The following is an 18975-nucleotide window of genomic DNA, read 5'->3' as shown; positions in this document are numbered from 1 at the left end:
TGAATCAGTTCTCCTGGTCAGAAACAAGGAGTATTTAGTGCCAATTAAGACTTTGATCCTAAGATACTAGGGCTGTGCAGAGAACCACCTCTGTCTCTTTTTTTCTTGCGTAACTTGTTATGCACAGGCTTTGAAATAATTTGGAGAACTGGATCTCTAGCAAACAACTGTTCAAACTCATGCAAACTCAATAATTTGTTCCATGCTCAAGAAACGGATGTCCTCTAGTAACAGATCATAGTGGGTAAATGATAGGCCTGTGGGATGTAAGAATGAAAGGTTCACAGTAACGTTTGCTTTGAAGGACAAAATTTGAACAGCAAAAGATTTGGTTGTCCCTTAACTTATTTTCTGCTCTAGAATGCCTAAGTTAGTAGTCTTTTTTCTTTCCTGTGACAAAGAATGTTATAAATATTCATGATAATGCATAGTTACTAGATGAGTACCTATACTGTCCTTATGAGGTTATCAAAGGATGTTTCTTCTCTCTGACACCTTATTTTGCAAGAGTAGTGTTATGCTTGTTAACTTGTGCCAAGTTAATAGGACATCTTGCAAAGTAGAGCTCGTGTTTGTAAGTGTAATAAAATATAGCTCTTTGTCTCACTATTTCCCTCAGTGTAGTTTTATACCTTTAAAATATGAATTCAGTGGTTATGAAAAAGTCTGAATTCTTAGCCTTGGAATCTGAAATACTTTGTTTAGAGAACAGAAGTGCTCTGGCTGTTTCAGGTCTCAGGCCAATGTTGATGTTCCACAGCCTGTACTGAACAGGCTACTTCTGTGAGTGAAAAGCAATTACACTTTTAAAACCCTGTCTGATCTGTTCCTTTTCCTTCGGGTAGCCAGCTGGGATGGTGAATGGTGCTTGGAAGATTTTGGGTTGAAATCCTGTTCACCATAGGGTAATGAGCTAAATTCATATTTTAGCCATGCAAAATTTGGATTGCAAGCTTGCTTAGTGGTCGCTTTCAGAATCAGAAATATTCTCTTCGAGTTTGTGTCCATAGCTACTAATGTTGTTTGTATGTAACAACAGATGCAAGTAGGACCTTCAGAAGTTGTCTTGATGTCTGAAATCACTTGTTGCCAGATAATGTGCACTCAAATATGCTGCGTTTGCACTCTCTGCAGTCTGCAGTGTACATAGCCATTGCCGATCAGTTAACCGTGAAGGAGGCTGAAGGTTGAACTTAGCAGTAAGGAATGACCATTAGTAAATTATGCTGTTAGACTGCTTAGTTAGACTATATTAAAGAATGTGATACATAAGGATTAAAGATAGAGGACTTTCTGAAAAAGACAGAGAAAAAATTAGAGGTTTTATTTTCTCTGGTTAGACATCTGGCACTTACAGATGACATCATCTCTTTCAGGAGCGTTGTCCAGATAAGTGGTATATGGTTGACTTCACTTACATTGTGGTCTGGTTGTTCTGTGATGAATAGAAACTACAGCTAGTGAAAAAAAATATTTAGTTTGCTTTCTTGCTTTGAAATACCAGAGAGTAAAGATAACCCACAGAAAGGAAATTTTATCTAAAGATGAGATTTTATCTAAAAATTTCAGAGTGATTTTAATTTGGTCTTTTGCCACATTGCATTCCCTGCTGTCTTCACATACAGGACTAACACCATCTGTATTTTGTATGATTTTGTGTAGTAAATACTCTGTGCAGGGTTTTTATACCTAAAAAATTATGAACGGTCACTGCAGCTGTAGTTTCTCTTCAGTGTTTTAAACAAGAACAGGGTTTTTAAAATTTCTCTTAGATTTTTTTTTCTTAAAAATGTGCAATATTCAAGCTGAAGTCAGTAGGATGCAAAAAATTCTGTCAGGTCGTTGGAGGTGTTTGTGGGCTACTTGAACCGTTAAAACTACTTTGCTTTCTAGCATCAGTGCTTGTATCTGTCCCATTCCGAGAGCCAGCAGATACGATGACCTGTGATAAGTAACTGAAGAACTGCCTTCACAAGTTGCTGTTTTGTGGATATGTGCACAAGAAATCATGTGAATTAATTTGTTCCCTGCATTAAATTTACTGACATTTTACTGTATGGCTGTAAATGCTCATCATCCTCTGGAAGCGTGAAAGGTGGTTAAACAGAAATCACAGGGAGCATTGCTGCAGCTGCATTGCCCTAATGTCTCCAAGGCCCTAACATCTCCTTTAGTCCCCTGCTTCCTAGTGCTTTCCACCACCTACTCTTAGACGTTGACATAGCAGCATCAGTAGGAAAGCAGCAAAGTCTCTTTGTTCCTGGCACTGTGCTTTCCATGGCTTTAATGTGAGAAGAACCGGTAACTTCCAGCCTACCCTGTCTGAATTCCCCTAGGAAGAGCCTAGACAGAAGGCACCATTGAGTGCAGAGTTTTCAAGGCCAGGAGCTGTGGTTATGACCATTCCATCCGACCTCATGACACTGGAATAGAATTGTTGGAATTGGCACAGCTCCAGAGTTAAGACTCTTCTGCAGCTAACTGGAGCACCTGCTTCCAGTTGTCTGTGGGCAAACCTTCCCTAAGCCCTGACCTCCAACTGGCTCCAGAGCCAGAAGAGACCAGTCTCTTGCTGCAGTGGTGGATGTAGACTTGTGCAGTGCAGCTTCTTTCAGATGGGCTCACTTCATGGGTGCGCTTGCTGTCCATCCGCAGATCTGGGCATTGTCTTAAGCCCTCTTGCCTCTGCCTGCGCTCCACAGCTTGCTCCACAGGTAGCATCTGAGGTGCTCAGGTCCTTATACAGTGCTTCACGGTACCTGGGTTCTTGGTGTTCTTCATAATAATATATTGTATATCTGTTGTTGTTTCAGTGAGTGGTAAAAGGTGGCCACTGAGAAGGAAGACAACCTGTGATATCACTTTATTTATCAAGGCGTGTCATCTTTTTGTTCTATCTTGCATTTCAGATATACATTAAGTACAGTTTCTGTGACAAAAGGTGCAAACAATACACATGCAAATTAGGGAAATATCTGCTTCATATTTATACAGTGATAGTTTTCTAAGCAAACTGACTGAACTTCAGTAGTGGAGAATTTAAGGTACTAGAAAGTAGTATTTGTATGTAAACGTCCCAGTACTTTCCCGATTTCCTACTTTGTCTGACATGAAGTTGATAATGCTTAGATAATACATAAATGAACCTTCGGTATATATGAAAATTTTGCCTTTTAGACATTCCTAAAGTGCTTCTCAGAAATGTTTGTCTTAAAACCGTATTGTCAGTTTTTACTGTAAATGGCTGTTTTATTGCTGAATTCCAGAACAGCATATATAATTGAACCTGTTTTAAGAGAGGAACATTATAGCTAAATAAAGTATGTATAATATAAATATTTGTTTTACATAGGTGTGAATATATACATATAAAATATGTTGCATAATTATATAACATTTATGTACAATAGGTGTAGTACGTAAACCAGATTATTATTCACATCATCAGGATAAAATAGACATATTTAAGTATTTTTCATTATGTATTATATTGTCCCAGAACTAGCCAACTGAATAAAATTGTGGTGCTATGAATTTTATATTGAAGAAGCTAGGAATGCATAAGGATATTACATGAAAGAATTAACACAGTACATGAATAATCAACATATTAATGTATGCAGATATCAGTCAAAATTATTGTGTAGTGCAGGGTGGTTTTCTGCAATATTTTAAACATTATTTTGTGTGTTAGATGTAATTGTAATATTTGTATTAACTGTGTTTTAGATATCTGATATCCATGTTACTGGAGAGTCACAGGACATGTCTGCTAAAGAAAGACTCCTGCTGTGGTCACAGCAGACAACTGAGGGTTATGCTGGAGTCCGTTGTGAAAATTTCACTACCTGCTGGCGCGATGGAAGATTATTTAATGCCATCATTCATAAATACAGGTAAGTACTCCATTTGTTTTTTTTTTTTTAAATATTAATTACAGCATTTTAATGCACATCGAGAGAGGGTTCTGTGGATCATGTCTGTAATAGCACTGCAGCTGTGGAGGTGACACTGGCTCTTCCTGGGCAATTCCCTACTCTTTACTGCCAAAGGGTTCCTCATTAGCCCTTGTGTATCCCACCTTCCTCAGAAGACCATCTCTGTGAATCCTGTGCATCTCCTTTGAGGCACCTCCAGTCTCCTGAGAAGAATGTCCGCAGGTTCAGTCTTCTCCACAGTCCCTTTTTTTGTTCTGACATTTAAGTGTAGGTAGAGCAGAGTCAGAACTGATCATCAAAGTCTGAATCTGCACTGCTGGTGAAATCCCTCAACTCCTCATGACCTGAGATATGCCCAAGATCCCTTTATTTTTCCCTGTGTCTTTACCACGCTCCTGGAGCCTGAAAGCTTCTTTGATGTTTGTGCTTGGAACCCAGAGGCGCCTCCTGTAAAACGGTGGGGTATTCTCCTGAAAAATGGCGCAAGTTGGCTTGAAACTTCTCAGTCTGAGAAGGGAATTCTGCTACTTTGTCTCTCTTTCTATGCTTTGTGACCAGGATCTCATAAACAAGCATTTGTAGAACCCCTAGTGGCTGTGGCTAGAGGGATGCACTACATTAACTTCCTTAAAATACAGTTTAAGAAGTCTACAAGAAGAGAGGATTTCTAATTCTGGATTCTAAGTAAAAACAGATTTCTCTTCACAAAACCCACTTTGGCATCAAAACTTAGTAGAGGAACAAAATTTGAGATTGTTACTGTGCTGAGTGTTCCATCTTATTTGGCGGCATCTCTCTGTTATTTTATGTTTTTTGGTTCCTGAATTGAATAAGGAGGTTTGTATCTTAGAGGACCACAGGGGAGAGTATTCTGGCTACGGGGTTAATTAGTGTGTACTGGCTTGTCCCTCACCGTGCAAGGCTTGCACCTTCTGGGTTTTATGTGTAAAGAGTTTGCGCTATAGATCCTGGAACATACCATGACAAAGCTTGAGGATACATGATTTCCTTGGTATATCGAAGGGGCATCCCAAGTAGAGAGGGACACATTTTGTGTGTTTTAATGCAGCTCCAGGGAGCAGACCCTGAAGCAGATTATTCTGTTCTTGGATTTCCTCTTGTGGGACCACTTGGCTCACCACAGAAAGAAGCCTCGGCAGAGCCAGCACACGTTTAAGGAGATGAGGACACTCAAGTAAAATGAGAGGTGAATTAAGCAGATGCAGCCTTTTCCTCACACAATGTGTAGAGAGGCTGTAAGCGAAAACATACAGCGCTCTGAGTCCCGGAGAAGTTAGCTGTGGCATTGCATAGCTTCGTGGTAAAATGAAGCTGTATCTGAATCAATGAGGTCTTTTTCTGACTAACGCTTCTGTTCTGGGTAGCAAGGCAGGGAGAGTCTTCTTTTAGTAACATTGGCAAGACAAAGGGAAATAGCTGGCAAAAGACTAGGCTGTTTTATTTCAGGAGAGAGCAGCCAAAATAATGAACATAGCACAGGCCAGTATTTGAAAAAATAAACAATTTGAAAGATATGGAGAGAGGGCAGGGAAAAAAAGAAGGAACTTAATGAGATGGGACAATGCAAAATATTTCCCAGAACCTCTTCCGAGCCTTCTGTGGCTTACACAGAGCAGTGTAGCCTTTACAGCTCAGCAACTGCTGCTTGTGGTACAGATCAGTTAATAAATAATGAAAAACTTGAATCTTGTCCCCCATCTCTGCGAATCTTAGTGCCTCGGGATATGGCTGAGTCCCTGCAGTTGCTTTGCTGGAGCAGTGTTTCTGACAGTTTGGTTCCCTGACTTTGGTTCACAGCATTTTAGTGAGGAAGCACGGGCACCTTTGACACGAGTGCGTTGCACAGAGCAGATGATTCAGTGGCTGAGGAGCAGAGCCCCATTTTCTGTGCTTCTGTACCAGTTTCCATTTAGCTTATCCTCTTCCTGTAAACATAACTTCTCCACCTAAGGATCCCGTGTCCTTCGCAGGAGGGTTTGCCTTATCTGATGTATTTTGCTGTGAGAGGTTACAGATTCTTGGACTCTCTCTTGCTGATGAAATCAATGAGATTCTTCCACTGATTTCAGTGAGCTTCTACATTTCTTTCCTTCCCTGTTTTGTACCGTTGAAACAGAGATGATAATTTCCAGCTATTGCTCACGAGATAGGAATGGTCTTTCCAAACAGTCATCTGGTATTTTTAACAATGGTATTTTACTCCACAAAGCTCTTTCAAAGCTTGCATTTGGTTTGCATTCTGAGCAGTAAACAGGTCAAACACTAACAAAATGCGCACATTTCTGGCAGTGATTCTCCATAGGCTCTGTACGTCTGTTTTGGGAGCTCTTAGACTGTGGTGCACAGGTGGTCTCAGGAGTTGGGCTGAGCATCCTGCAGATGACCAGGGATTCCTGCTGGGGCAGTGGGCTGGGACGGCAGTGCTGCCACCACAGAGCATTCCCCTCCTGGGTGTACGTCTGTCCGTCGTGGTGCAGGGTGGCAGCCCCTCTGTGCTAGGTATGCCGTGCTCACTCTGGTGATGGAAGCACCATGTACCCCTGGTCCAGGAGGAGTGTCTGTTCTTCTCAGCAGCGACATGACTGCCAGTGTGAAAGGGATTTAAATGGGCCCAGACCTAATTTGAAGGAGGTGACATTTAGTGCTGTGGCAATAATAACCAGAAAGCTCAGAAATACCCAGGTGTATTAGTGATGTCTAGAATTTTAGTTGTACGGAGTGACAGTAAGCTGTATGTTGGGTGATAAGCGCATGCTTACCCATGTGAGGGGCACAGCAGCAACGGCTCCCCGTGGAAGGTCTGTCAGGGCAGGGCTGGGCAGCCAGAGCGCGTTCCACCACCCCAGCCAGGAGCATCCCACCTCCGTGGGGATGGGCTGGGTGGGTTGCACCACTGCAGTGCCCATAGCTCAGCCCGGGGCTGGAGGTGAGAGCACCAGCAGCTCCCAGAGGACAGGAGCCACGCTGTCTCTGAGCTGAACCTGAGCACAAACACGCAAACCCTGGGCTCACAGCCAAGGCATCATGACTGAGAGGCCATTTCTGGCTGCATCATTGAGAACTTAAGTCGTACAGGTCCAGCATGGTCCCTACAGTCGGTCATCCGTGAGGCAGGGGAATGTCACTGTCCAGTTCTAGGTGACAGGAGACTAGCATGGTGGTTTATAATTATCTCCTTTCTGGGCATAAGTGATGTTTTAAATTGCAAGTAAGTGCCAGCTTCAGTACTTCAGGGAGCTGCTGAAGCAGTGAAGGGCTGAGTGAGGAGCTGGGCTGTGAATCAGTCGCCAGCGGGCAGGGAGCCTCTCCCCTTCCTCCTCTTAAAGGCAGGTGAGGATTGCTTCATCTGGGCTGCTGGTAGCGGGCTCCTTTTTTTTCTGTCCCAGCAGAGGATCCCAGCACCTTTTGGTGCAAGCCAGCTAAGATTTATGATGCAGAGCCGCAGGGACAGCGCATGGATTTGCCATGGCTCCCGGCTCCCCCCAGGGTGCGTGGAAGAAGCAGGAAAAGGCCAACATTTCCCTGGCATGACTAACTGTAGTACCCGCTGCTGTATCGTGGCGGAGATCTTGGCAGGTGTGTGGTGGCTGGGAGAGCCAGGTTTGTCTCCGTCTCTCTGCCCCGTGTGCAGCCGCAGCCTGGAGTGCTCCACTTCCAGGGCCAAGCCCGGGGACGTGGGCAGTGTGCAGGCACGCAAGTCAGTCACCTGCTCTCCTGAGCAAATGCAGGATCTTTGTTTTCTTTCCTCTCAAGCAACAAGGATTAGGCTGTTTGACCTGTTCTTAAGGACCCTCAGTCACTTTCTCTCTCACCTGCGTGAAGAGTATGAATGAGTTTCTAGTGATTTTGCATTTTTCTTTAAATCAAAGGGAAGTAATTTTATGAATGACACAAATGAGAGGGGAAAAACCATTCTATTTGAGGTGCTTGGCTCTGCACACTACTTGATTTTTGTTCCTCCAGGTTTAGGAGAACGTAATTTGTTTCCATGTGAGAAGGTTGCTTATGTTTTCAGCAGATTCCAGTGGTCTGTGTTTATAGAGTAAGATGGCAGTACTCAACTGAACTGCCGAGGAGTATATAAAGTTTCCATTTTAAAACATCTTGTATGTGGTTAAATCCCTGGGAAATGAATGGGGCTCCATTCCTGCCTCAAGAAGCTCTATTGCAGGCCCTGAATTGTGCTTTTCATGTTGTTATTCTTTGTGAATATCTGTTCTTGCCTAGAAAGATTAAATAAAATGTTCAGATTAAAAAGTCAGTTTTAATACTGACCATCACTATTCTTGTTAATTGTACAATTTTATTTAAGTATATCATCTTTCGGACTCTCTTCTTGAACCTCCACACCTTTCTCTGAATGTAGGATCAGGTCCGTTAGTGAAAGCTACAGATATGCCCAGGAGAGTCGAGAACATTCTATATGTCTCATCTATTATGTAATTGTCCTTTTATAGCTCCATTTTTCATTGAAGACGTATGTTGTTTGCTTCATTGTGTTGTGTTGGAAGAAAGCTGACTTCAGGCAATTTAAAAAGTACATGATGTTTCTTTTACGCCAACACATCATACGTAGCAAAAACCTGTAAGCCTGCCTTCAAAGTTGGAGGCTGACTTTAGTCAGCGTATAATGTCCAGATTTTCCTGGAGATCATAGAATCATAGAATGGTTTGGGTTGGAAGGGACCTTAAGGCCCATCCAGTTCCAACCCCTCTGCCATGGGCAGGGACACCTCCCACCAGACCAGGCTGCTCAAGGCCCCATCCAGCCTGGTCTTGAACACCTCCAGGGACGGGAGTTGCTGACATAGGGCTGTCTACGCATTGGAGTCTTCATCCTGCAGCTCTGTCAATGTATTTCTAGCCAGTTAGGATGCTCTTTAGGTGGATGCTCTTTATTTGTGTTTTCATTTTCTTATGTACATGCCTTTTGCCCAGGAACAAGAACTACTCATTTTTTGCAACTGCATCCCATTATTAAAGTATATGAAACACTTGTTTACTATAGAGAATAAAGGCTGCTCTTCTTTCATTTGGAGTCAGGTGCCAGATTGGAGCTATTGATCTAAATTATAAATCTACATTACACTTTGCAGATACATTTATTTTAAAGGAAAGGAAATTCAAAGCTATACCAAAGTAACAACCCCCTTTTTTTGTTTTAGTCTCAGGGTGCCCTGAGCCTTAAGTGGTACACAAGGACTGCAGGCAATTTCAGTTAAAAAACGTCTGAAAACAGAACTTAAGAAGTAGCAGAAGTAGCAGCTGGAAGATTTACAGTTAAATGGCATCTGTAAACACTTCAAGTAAGGAAGGACAGTGGCTACTTATACTCAGAAAACAGGCATGGTTACAGACCAGCTCACCTTGCTTTCTGAAGAGAAAAAGTGAAGTATAGAGGATAGGAAAAGAAGATTAGCATCAAACACGAACACTTGTTGTAAAAACGTGTGTGCTCCTTTCTACATTTTATTTTTGCATTCTTACAATGTTTATAATAGAGGTAATTTTGCTTTTAACATTCACAAAAGGAATTCTAGCAAGAGCAGTATGTTCTTGTAGAACTAAATGATAGCATTTAATGAGTAGCCCCAGTGGTGCCTGTAGGATGAAAAATAGCATCTGTGCAGGAATTACTGTGATCACAGTTCCCAGATCAATCCGTATTTTTAAGGTTCTGCTCTCGGGTGTTAGTTCTGTTCTTGTAAATGAAGCGAGTCCAGCTCCTGCTCTGTGACCCTATAGGTAAGTGGTACAACAGGGCTTGTGTCTGCATGGCTGAACTCTCCCCTCTGTGCCCCAGATGGGGCGCAGCCCTTGAGGGCAGTCCTGGGTCAGTGTTGTCCCTTGAGTGGGGCCCGGGTATTGCATAGGAGGGGGCGAGTCCCAGTGAGCCACGGTCATGAAGTTGGAAAGTTATGGACTGTTGGTCTGGCCTTCTGTACACTTTCAGCACAGACATGTCCAGTTATCTCTGGACTTGAAGGTGAATTTCGGCAACCATACAAAATGGGAAAGACACAGCTTGGGAAAAAAGTCTAACCAGTAAGCAGGACTGTGGTATACATACACGTGAAGGGTTTGAGACAAGAAAACAGGGTTATTTTATATAATGCTATATTGAGGCTTGCTGAGACCACATATAGACAGTTGCCTACAAATTTTGGCACTGAGATAAGTATTAAAAGTGCTGCAGAGAGAGAAAGTGGTGCTAGAGTTCAAAGGGGTGCGTTTTGCGCACAAGATAGAAGGAAAATGTTTCTTGCTGTATTGTTAAACAAATGTGAGGATGTGAGGGGCCTTTGGCACTAGTAGACTTTGTTTAAGACCTTTGTGCAACCCGTACTTCTAAGCTGTATATAGTTTTGAGAGAGAGCAAGGAGAAAAAGGCCCCAGGTGACAGAGGAAGAGGCTAAAAGTGAATGCAGCTGGGAAGGAGTGTAGGTGCGCTGAGTGCTTCAAGTGGAAGGAAGAGGAATAGAAGTTGCAGCAAAGAGTGTGTCCCTAAAGGAGGCAGCACTATGACAGCTCCATAAAAGCTAAATAAAGCGAGAGAAATTTTCCAGGGTCACAGTGTTTTCCTTTGAAATATTCCTATAATAATACAGTTTCAGAATTACTAAGGGGTGTTTCTTGGAGTGTGGTATAGCAGGGAGCATGCTAGATTCCTGCCCGCTAAATAACTGTTCTGCTTTAGAACAAGCTGTTTCAAACTCAACCAGGACAATTTGCCCTGTATGTATGGTTAGTTGAACACTGAGCTCCTGGCCAGCAGCGCATGTGGCATCCCTCTGATGTTAAAACATGTTGCTGCTGATCAGGTACTGACATGAACACATTCCTTAAGGGGAGTGGTAGCGATGCCTCTGTTTGCAGTAACATGTTGAGCACCCTTGGGGCATGAATGAGAAAGAAACTAAATTTTACACAGTGTCAAGCCTTAAAATGCTAGGGGATATGTTTTAAGTAAAGAGATTAGTCAGGTCTGCTAGTTTTGGCTTGCTGTTTTGTAACTCGTTACCCAGCTTTAACAAAAAGAAGCTGTGAGTTTGGTTGCATTGCCCCCTGCTCCCACCTGCCTCGCTGTTCAGAAGCTGCTTGTTACTATTTTCAACAATTTTTGTTGTGTAGAAGAATGAGACTTGGCATTAAGAACCGGCAATCTGGGCAAAGATAAACAGCATTTAGAATGATTAAAAATATTGACAACCAGACATGCTTTGAATGTTAACTTGCCTGAGTGTGCATATCCATACAGTTAATGGGTTTAGAAATAGCGAGGACATTTCGGCTGCAGTTTGATTAAATGCACTTAGAAAAATTCTATCGTGGCTCTTGGTGAAGGCTGTGTTAAAATAGTACTGGAAGCAGGCCTACAAACAAGTCTTATGAGGAATGGCTGAGGCAGCTGGGATTATTTAGCCTGGAGAAAAGAAGGGTGAGGGGAGACCTTATCACTGTCTACAACGACCTGAAAGGAGGTTGTAGCGAGGTGAGTGTTGGTCTCTTCTTCCAAGGGATAGGTGATGAGAGAGGATGGCCTCAAATTGCACCAGAGGGGGTTCAGATTGGATGCTAGGAAAAATTTCTTCACAGGAAGTGTTATCAGGCACTGGAACAGATTGCCCAGGGAGGTGGTTAGATCACCATCCCTGGAGGTATTTAAATATGGGTAGATGAGATGCTTAGGGATATGGTTTAGTAGTGGACAAGTATGGTTTGGCTTGATGATCTCAAAGATCTTTTTCAACCTAGTGATTCTATGATTTTAATGTCTTATGTTGCAGTGGTTAGCATTAGTAGATAGTGGATGGAAGAATTCCAGGCAGTTGAGTTGATTAATTACAGATCTGGACTTAAAATGATCCCTGTGTGTTTGTGCTGGATCCTACTGCTGAGTTGCAGCTGAATGAAAGGTAGTGGGTTGCTTTTTGCAATAACTGACAAGAAACAAAATTTTGGGATTAAATCAAAGCTTTTCTCTTGCTTAGGCCAAATGGGAGTAAAATGAAAGGCCAGGTTTTTATTCAGGTCTCATGTGTTTCTTACTATTTGGTTGGTAATGACAAGGACACATAAGGTTGTCAGAAGTCTTCATCCAAACTGGTATGATGTCTGAGATGCGGTGGTGTATGTACCCAGGTCCAATCAGACAGGGAGAGGTCTTGGTCTGTGGCAGTACCTTTGGCGAGTCTGTAGCATGCGAAGAAATAGTTGCCACTGAGGCAGGATGGCAAGAGGAGCCTTTCGGAAGTCTTTTGAACTCATTGCAGTACCTCAGCCTTCTCCACTGTCGGCAACTGTATCGATCCCTCTGGGAAGGCAGTGTGTGAGGCAGTCGCTGCTGGGGTCTAGAGGGAGTTTTCTTGGGGAGCAGAACTGAAAAAGCATTTGTTTGGGTTTCTCCATAGTCTTTTTGGTATTGAAACACTCCAAGGAAGGGTACATTGTGATTATTTCTGTAGGTTGCACAGTGTGGGTTCAGGTTAACAGCTATGAACCTTGTTCCTATTTAAGTTTTATCATAGGCAAAAAATTGGCAAAGTTACTGTACCATTACTGTTTTTCTAATGACAAAAACATCTCCTGTTACAAAGAGAATGTAAAATCTGGTTTTAAAGCTGATGAAAAGGCTGACTGAGATCCTTTCTAGTTTCATTCATGTGTATCCTGAGCTTGAAATCTCCATTGCAAACTTACTGCCAAGTTGTGATTAGGGTTCATTAGGCATGGCTAACGCTGAACTCGACACTCCAAGTTTAACTAATAGGTCTTTAATGTTACAATGCCTCAATTGTGTCTTTATCTAAATCAATTGGTATGGCAAGTTGCAGGTAAAGTTTTGCTGTGCTAAAAAAGGTGGGACAGGAGGCTTCAGTAGGTTGATTTAATTCGGTGCTCATGAAATCAAGGACGACTTGCACAACAAAAGGAATTATCTGAACGATCTGTGTATATTGTTAGGATCTAAATTAATAAGTTAAGACACCCGAGGGCTTTTTTTTCCTTATTTTCAGTGCATCTGAAACATTAACTCTTTTTCTGTTGGAAGTCTTGATAAAACATGTTAGGATGTTTGAAGTAGAGACAGGAAATATATCTGTAAATAGTGTGCCTTTGTTACAGTGTTTCCAGCTCACTGTTACTTGCTATAGTTTTTGAAAATTATTCATTTTATGTGAAAATTTATATATGAAAAATTATGAAAAAGATACACAAAAGAGAGTTGAAGAGTTTGGATCACATGACAGTTTTCAGCTCTCAAGGGAATCAAGATCATCTTTAGAGAGATTTTGAGTGAAGTGGCTTTGAGTGAAGTCTACAGAGGGATGTAATATAATGAATAGTACTGGCATTCATAGAATCGTAGAATCACTAGGTTGGAGAAGACCTCTTGAATCATTGAGTTCAACCATTCCTATCAACCACTAAACCCCTTGTCGCTTTCCTTGTATACATGTAATGGAGACTTTGTGATCTCAGAGAATTAGTAAAGCTGGAGGCTCTCAGGCTCTTTTCTTTCTTGTCGTATCTGTGTGAAACTGTTAAAAAGAACCAAAACCATTCTCCATAAAAGTTACAGTCTACATTTACATATCTGTGAGTGCTCAGTTCCGATTACTGATGATCAGACCTCGCCATGCATTACTGCATGCAAACCTCCTTCCTGAGTGACTCTACTTAATAGTGTTGTAACTATAGATGAAAAGCCCTGCCTGGCCTTTGACTGATGATTTCCTCTGCAGGACAGCTGCAGCCAGTTGTTCTTCAGTTAGGTACTGCATCACACTTACATCCATGATATATGCCTTTTGTGTTCCCTTTTCTAGCTTTTCTACTCAAATGTTTGAGTAGTGTGCAAAACTATCCATCTAGCAGACACGTGAGCCTGAGGACCAGTGCCAAGGAGCTCCAGGCAAAAAAAAGTCACCTGGTTCAGGATTTTTGAAACAGGATCTGTTTCAAAACTTGCTTTTGCCAGTTGCAGATATTGGCATGGAAATTGGTGCTTGTATTTCTGTACTGAGGTCTGAGACTGAAAGGTTCTTTCCCAACGTAATGGAAAAACCTTACTGAAGCTAGAAAACCCCGTCATGTGTGATTGTTGTCTATAGATCCTTTGAGACAAATCCTCAATTTTGTAAGGAATCCAGAGCTTCTGAAAGCAGGGTAACCTAAGGTATAGTGGAAAGTAGTGTTTACTCAGGAGTCAACATTGTACCTCCTCTCCTCAGTGTGGAGTTTTTGGCACTGAGGAACCTGCTACAGAACCCTATGCTATGTGTCTCTATTGTGGTCCTTGATTCTGATTATGTAATATGTCTGTATCTCCTTAGTGCCACAAAGTCATACCTCCTTGCTTGTTTTGAGCAGAAACTCTCTTCCTCCTCTGTAAGCGATCAGACTATGTGGAAAGAAATCTGAACTACTTTGCTCCCTGAAACTTGGATTTCCAAGTTCTCTAAAACTGGGTTACTGAACCCAGATAGTCCTGAATGCAGACAGGTCTCTTTTTCCCGAAGACATGGCTTCCTTTTATATTGAAGCTCCCATGTGACGATGGGAAAAAAGATCGGGGAGATAACTGTGGTAGGCATATGCATTACCAAAGGGTACCTCCAACACTCTGACTAGGTTTCATGGTCATGACAACGTACAGAGCGCTACATCTGCAAACACTGGACACCTACACATTCCACTCAATGATCTTTAAGGACTTTTCCAATCTACATGATTCTGTGAGCTGTGGTTCTGTGACAGTATGTGTTAGTGGCAGTCCAGGAGTCATTCCCATTGTGTTCATGCCTTGGTCCTTCCAAAGCAGGCTCTTTGTCAAGTTGATTTGAACAAGACTTAGATTTGTACCTGACGTCGAGACAAAGTCTTTAATAAATTCCCAAACATTGACACTGTATATAAGCTGGCTTAAGTATTTTAGTAGTGTTTTTGAAACTCTTGTTAAGGGACAGGTTGAATGGTAGGTGTTACTACATAGTAGGTTGAATAATAATTAGATTTTGCTTCGTCATCTCCTTTGTAGAGTTCCTGGGAAAGTCACAGGAGATATATGATAGAAGAGATAGAGCTCAAATTTCTGTTTTACATGGACATTTCCTGTCTTCTGATTCCTTTATTTGCAATCTTTTTGCTGTTAAACAAAATCTCTACAGTAGATGATATTTCTTGTGCTACCTTCTGAAATGTATCTTGAATTCTACTTATTTGAGAAGCCTCTCTAGTCTTGTCTTTTTAAAAATTTATTTTATGAATAAGTATTTTGGCATGGTCCTTTTCAATTGTCTGTGAACAATGAAGCACAGAATTTGTTTAATTGTTATAGACACTTTCTAATTACAGCAATGGAAAAGTTAACTGGACTATAGTGAAGTGTACACTTCACTCTGCCTATTCACTCATGTTTTCTCTGAGAGTTGTGCTTGAGGCTCACTATCTTAGTATTTCTGTCTAATATAAATCAAGAAAGAAATATCCTTTTAACATCAGGTGTTATTCAGCCAACATCTAGAGTTCTGACTGAAACAAAGTTGTGCAGGTTAAAAAGCTTGCATAGTTCATGTAGTTAACTTTAGGCTTGTCAGTTACCCTCCTGAACTTATTAAGAGTATTTTCATGTGGAATACTACTCTGATGTCTATATGTTTTAATAAAGTTAAACATCATCATAATTTGGGCAACTGTTATGTGGGAACAGTTGGGGAAGGATGTAGTTTCTTGGTCCTTGACTGGGAAAGCTAAGGTTCAGTTAAAGATCTTTTTCCACTTTGAAATATCAAATTCCCTTCAAATCTAACCTTTTGTTTTAATGAGCTAATATTGTAGCTGCTAGTTTGGATCTTGAACTATTTTACAAGGTGTTAGGTTTTGGCCTTGGGGAATCTACATGTGCCAACTATTTATTTTGCACAACACTCCCATTATAAAGAGTCTTTGCAGAGTAGAAAACTTGCATTCAATCAGTGTAACTTGCGTGCCTTCGTTTCCTCGTGCTGTTCTGCGGATATTGTTCACTTGCTTCTCTTTGTGGTGCTAGGTATTTATTTTCTTGAATTGATCCTAATTTTGTTAGCTTCCTAATTGAAGTGGTATTAATCACACCTTCATTTTCCTCACCTCTGATACAAATTGTATATAATCTAACACCTACACTAAGATCTCAAATGGCAGACGCTAATCTTACTTATAAATGAAATGATTAATGACTCACAATGTAGGAGCCAAACCCCTTGACTTAGGTGCGGCTTGAGAAGAAGCATCTCCTTTGCATGGAATGTTCCAACTCAGCTGATGTTTGGGATGTTTGTGTGTGTTTTGATGGCAAGGGCCCAACCCACTGAAAAATCTACCATAAGATGACTCACAATATTATAACAGAAGGTAGAGTCATCATCTTTTACTTAAAGTGCGTTTCATTTAATTTGTTCTTGACTTTGTATAAAACCACTTAAAAGCACTATGCAAACTGACATAAAATATACTTATAATACATTACAAATAGCTTCTACAAAACTCGTGTATTTTCTCTTTACCCTTAACAAAGAAAATGTTTGCCATGGCGGATGATGCTTTTAAATCTAGTGTTTGCCTCAGTTAGGACAGTTAAATGTATTAAAAGAAAACTCATCACAAGATAAAAATGACTACTATTTTTTAATTAAAATCACAACAAAACACTTTTATACAAAAGGAACAATGTGGCAATAAGTGATTTCCTGAGCCATGTTTTTAGGTTGTGGTTTTCTGAGGTTAAAACCAGTCTTTTACTGAGTTAAGGGAGGTAAGCTCCATTTTCTGTGGCTTTGCAATGTATCACTCTACTTGGGCAGTGGAAGGGGTGACCTTTGGAGGGTGGAAGCCCCAGGTGCATAGCAGTGTGTGCTTCCCATGGCCGGTACCAGGTGCTTTTACATTCAAGTCATAATACCTGTATTTTCCCTTTCATGAGCCATCAGTGGGCTTGTTCTCCATCGGCTGTTGAGCCTGCTGACTGCTTCGAAACACCAAGCACTGTCAAGACAGAGATAAATGCTGTCGTTTGTAGTATTTTCTGGTAGATCAAGACTTCAGATAAACATAAGCCCTTAATCTAGGTCGATGTGCTCTGTATGAAGTGTATAATTAACTGAAAACAGCCGTGTTCATTGCAAATTTTCCTTGTTCTTAAGTGGGAACTGAAATAATCCTATGGAAATAACCCTAACTGAAATAACCAAGGCCAGGTTGGATGGGGCGTTGGGCAACCTGATTTAGTGGGATGTCGCTGCCCGTGGCAGGGGGGGTGGAACTAGATGATCTTTAAGATCCCTTCCAACCCAGACTATTCTGTGGTTCTATGATTCTATGATTCTGTGATTCTGTGATTCTATGCTGGGAAGAGTTGCAGGGATGGGAAAGTGTGTTTAAAAGCTAGGGAGGCATCTCATAGAGTGGGCTTCTCTTCTGGGCACCAATGTAAAATGATGTCTTACACAACAGCAGTTATTTTTATTGATTTTTTTTGCCTGTGCCGCAGTGAGAAAAACCTTACCTTTTCTCCATCTAAATGAAAGCTTTATTCTAAGGAGATTATAGTGTGAGTATCTGTGCAGCTTGTTTTTCGGGAGCAGTCAAGGCTTTTACAACTTGTTCCTTGTTCTGAGAGCTGCCAACGGCACAGGCAGCATAAGTGATCCTTGGGCCATTTTTATGAGAAGTGAAACAAATGTAAAGAAGGCAGGTGAAAAAAAAGATAACCACACCAGTAGTGCACACTTACAGAAACCTGCTTCTGTTGTCAAAACTGTGCTGTGAAAGCAATCTTGTTACTCATACCATCACCATTATTGTGGTCGAAATAGGAGACTGGAGTGCTCCGTTTCTTTTTCTAGTATTGTCTTCTATTTTTCATGGATTTTCTGTGCTGCTAGGAGCAATGGATGATATAGGTTTTGTTGCATTGTTTTCATCGTACTGAAATTTAGAGAAGAATGTCATGACCTTGATTGTGCTCCCACCAAGCATATTGGAAGTGGAAAGTTGTGCTGGTTTAGGAGGATTATGGGTTTTTTTTACACCGCTTCAGTTTTATTATTAATTTAATGTTCTTTCAAGAAACAATAGGTACGGTATTGTTATATATCTTGTAGACTTGTCTTTTAAAGAGCACAGGAAAGCCAGTGATTCTAAATGGCTGAAAAGAAATATATTTTTATTTGCAGTCCCTTATAGTTAATTCAAAGACAAGCTTGTACTGAGTTTCTCAAAGTTAGTCCCATTTTGTGATCTAGGGAATTCAGGATGTTGCCAAATGAAATGTCATTAATTTTGAACAATGTGATTGGTAACAGTTTTATTTCTCTCTTTTGCAAATATTTAAAGCTTCTGCTAGGTGAAATTGAGAAAATAGCTTCTCTAAAAACAAAAATGAGAAAGTTTAAGGACTGAATTGTTCACTAAAGCTTATGTGTCTTTTTTTTTTGGAGTTCTGTTTTAGTTTTTTTTCAGTTTGGGTCTGATTTTCAGTAGCATAGGATTTCAGTAGCAAAGGTTTCAGATTCCTGTAACTCTAGTTGGGTTCGGTGGGATGATTTTTGTCTCAACATCTTTGAAAATCCATTCTTCCTTTTAGTTGTGGCAGCTTAGAGGATTCCTGGTGGTGAAGGAGGCAGACAGAAACACATTCTGCCCTGAGAATCACAAGATCTAAAAGCCAAGCACCACAGAGCAAACCTAAAGGACAATATTAACACTGAAGTTTGAGGTTAATTTGAAACATTAAAGGATAATGCTTGATGGTACAGGATAATACTTAATGTGCCTTAAAAATGTTAATAGGCAAGATTGGCTTAACATGGGTAACCAAACAAGAGCTTTGTGGCTGACAATGGAATTTAGAAGGATAATGGTGTGAAGAGGTAAATGGATGGGGCTGACGGTTTTCTTAAGACACCTGACAGCAATATTTATCTGAAAATGGGGCTTCAATCCAGTTTGAACAAGACTTCTCTAAAGCCCACTA

At 41.1% G+C, this 18975-nt stretch overlaps 1 protein-coding gene across 1 annotated transcript in view; it reads left to right on the top strand.

Annotated features, from left to right (window-relative positions):
- LOC104065316 (dystonin) overlaps positions 1 to 18975 on the top strand; it is a 320467-nt gene that overhangs the window by 147964 nt on the left and 153528 nt on the right. The window contains 1 exon segment of the mRNA XM_054061292.1: positions 3730 to 3896. Within this exon segment, the coding sequence (XP_053917267.1) occupies positions 3730 to 3896 (167 nt within the window).

Source organism: Cuculus canorus, chromosome 3, assembly GCF_017976375.1.
Source record: "Cuculus canorus isolate bCucCan1 chromosome 3, bCucCan1.pri, whole genome shotgun sequence".
NCBI lineage: Eukaryota > Metazoa > Chordata > Aves > Cuculiformes > Cuculidae > Cuculus > Cuculus canorus.
The sequence above is the reverse complement of the archived record's forward strand: the minus strand, read 5'-3'. Positions and strand labels throughout refer to the sequence as shown.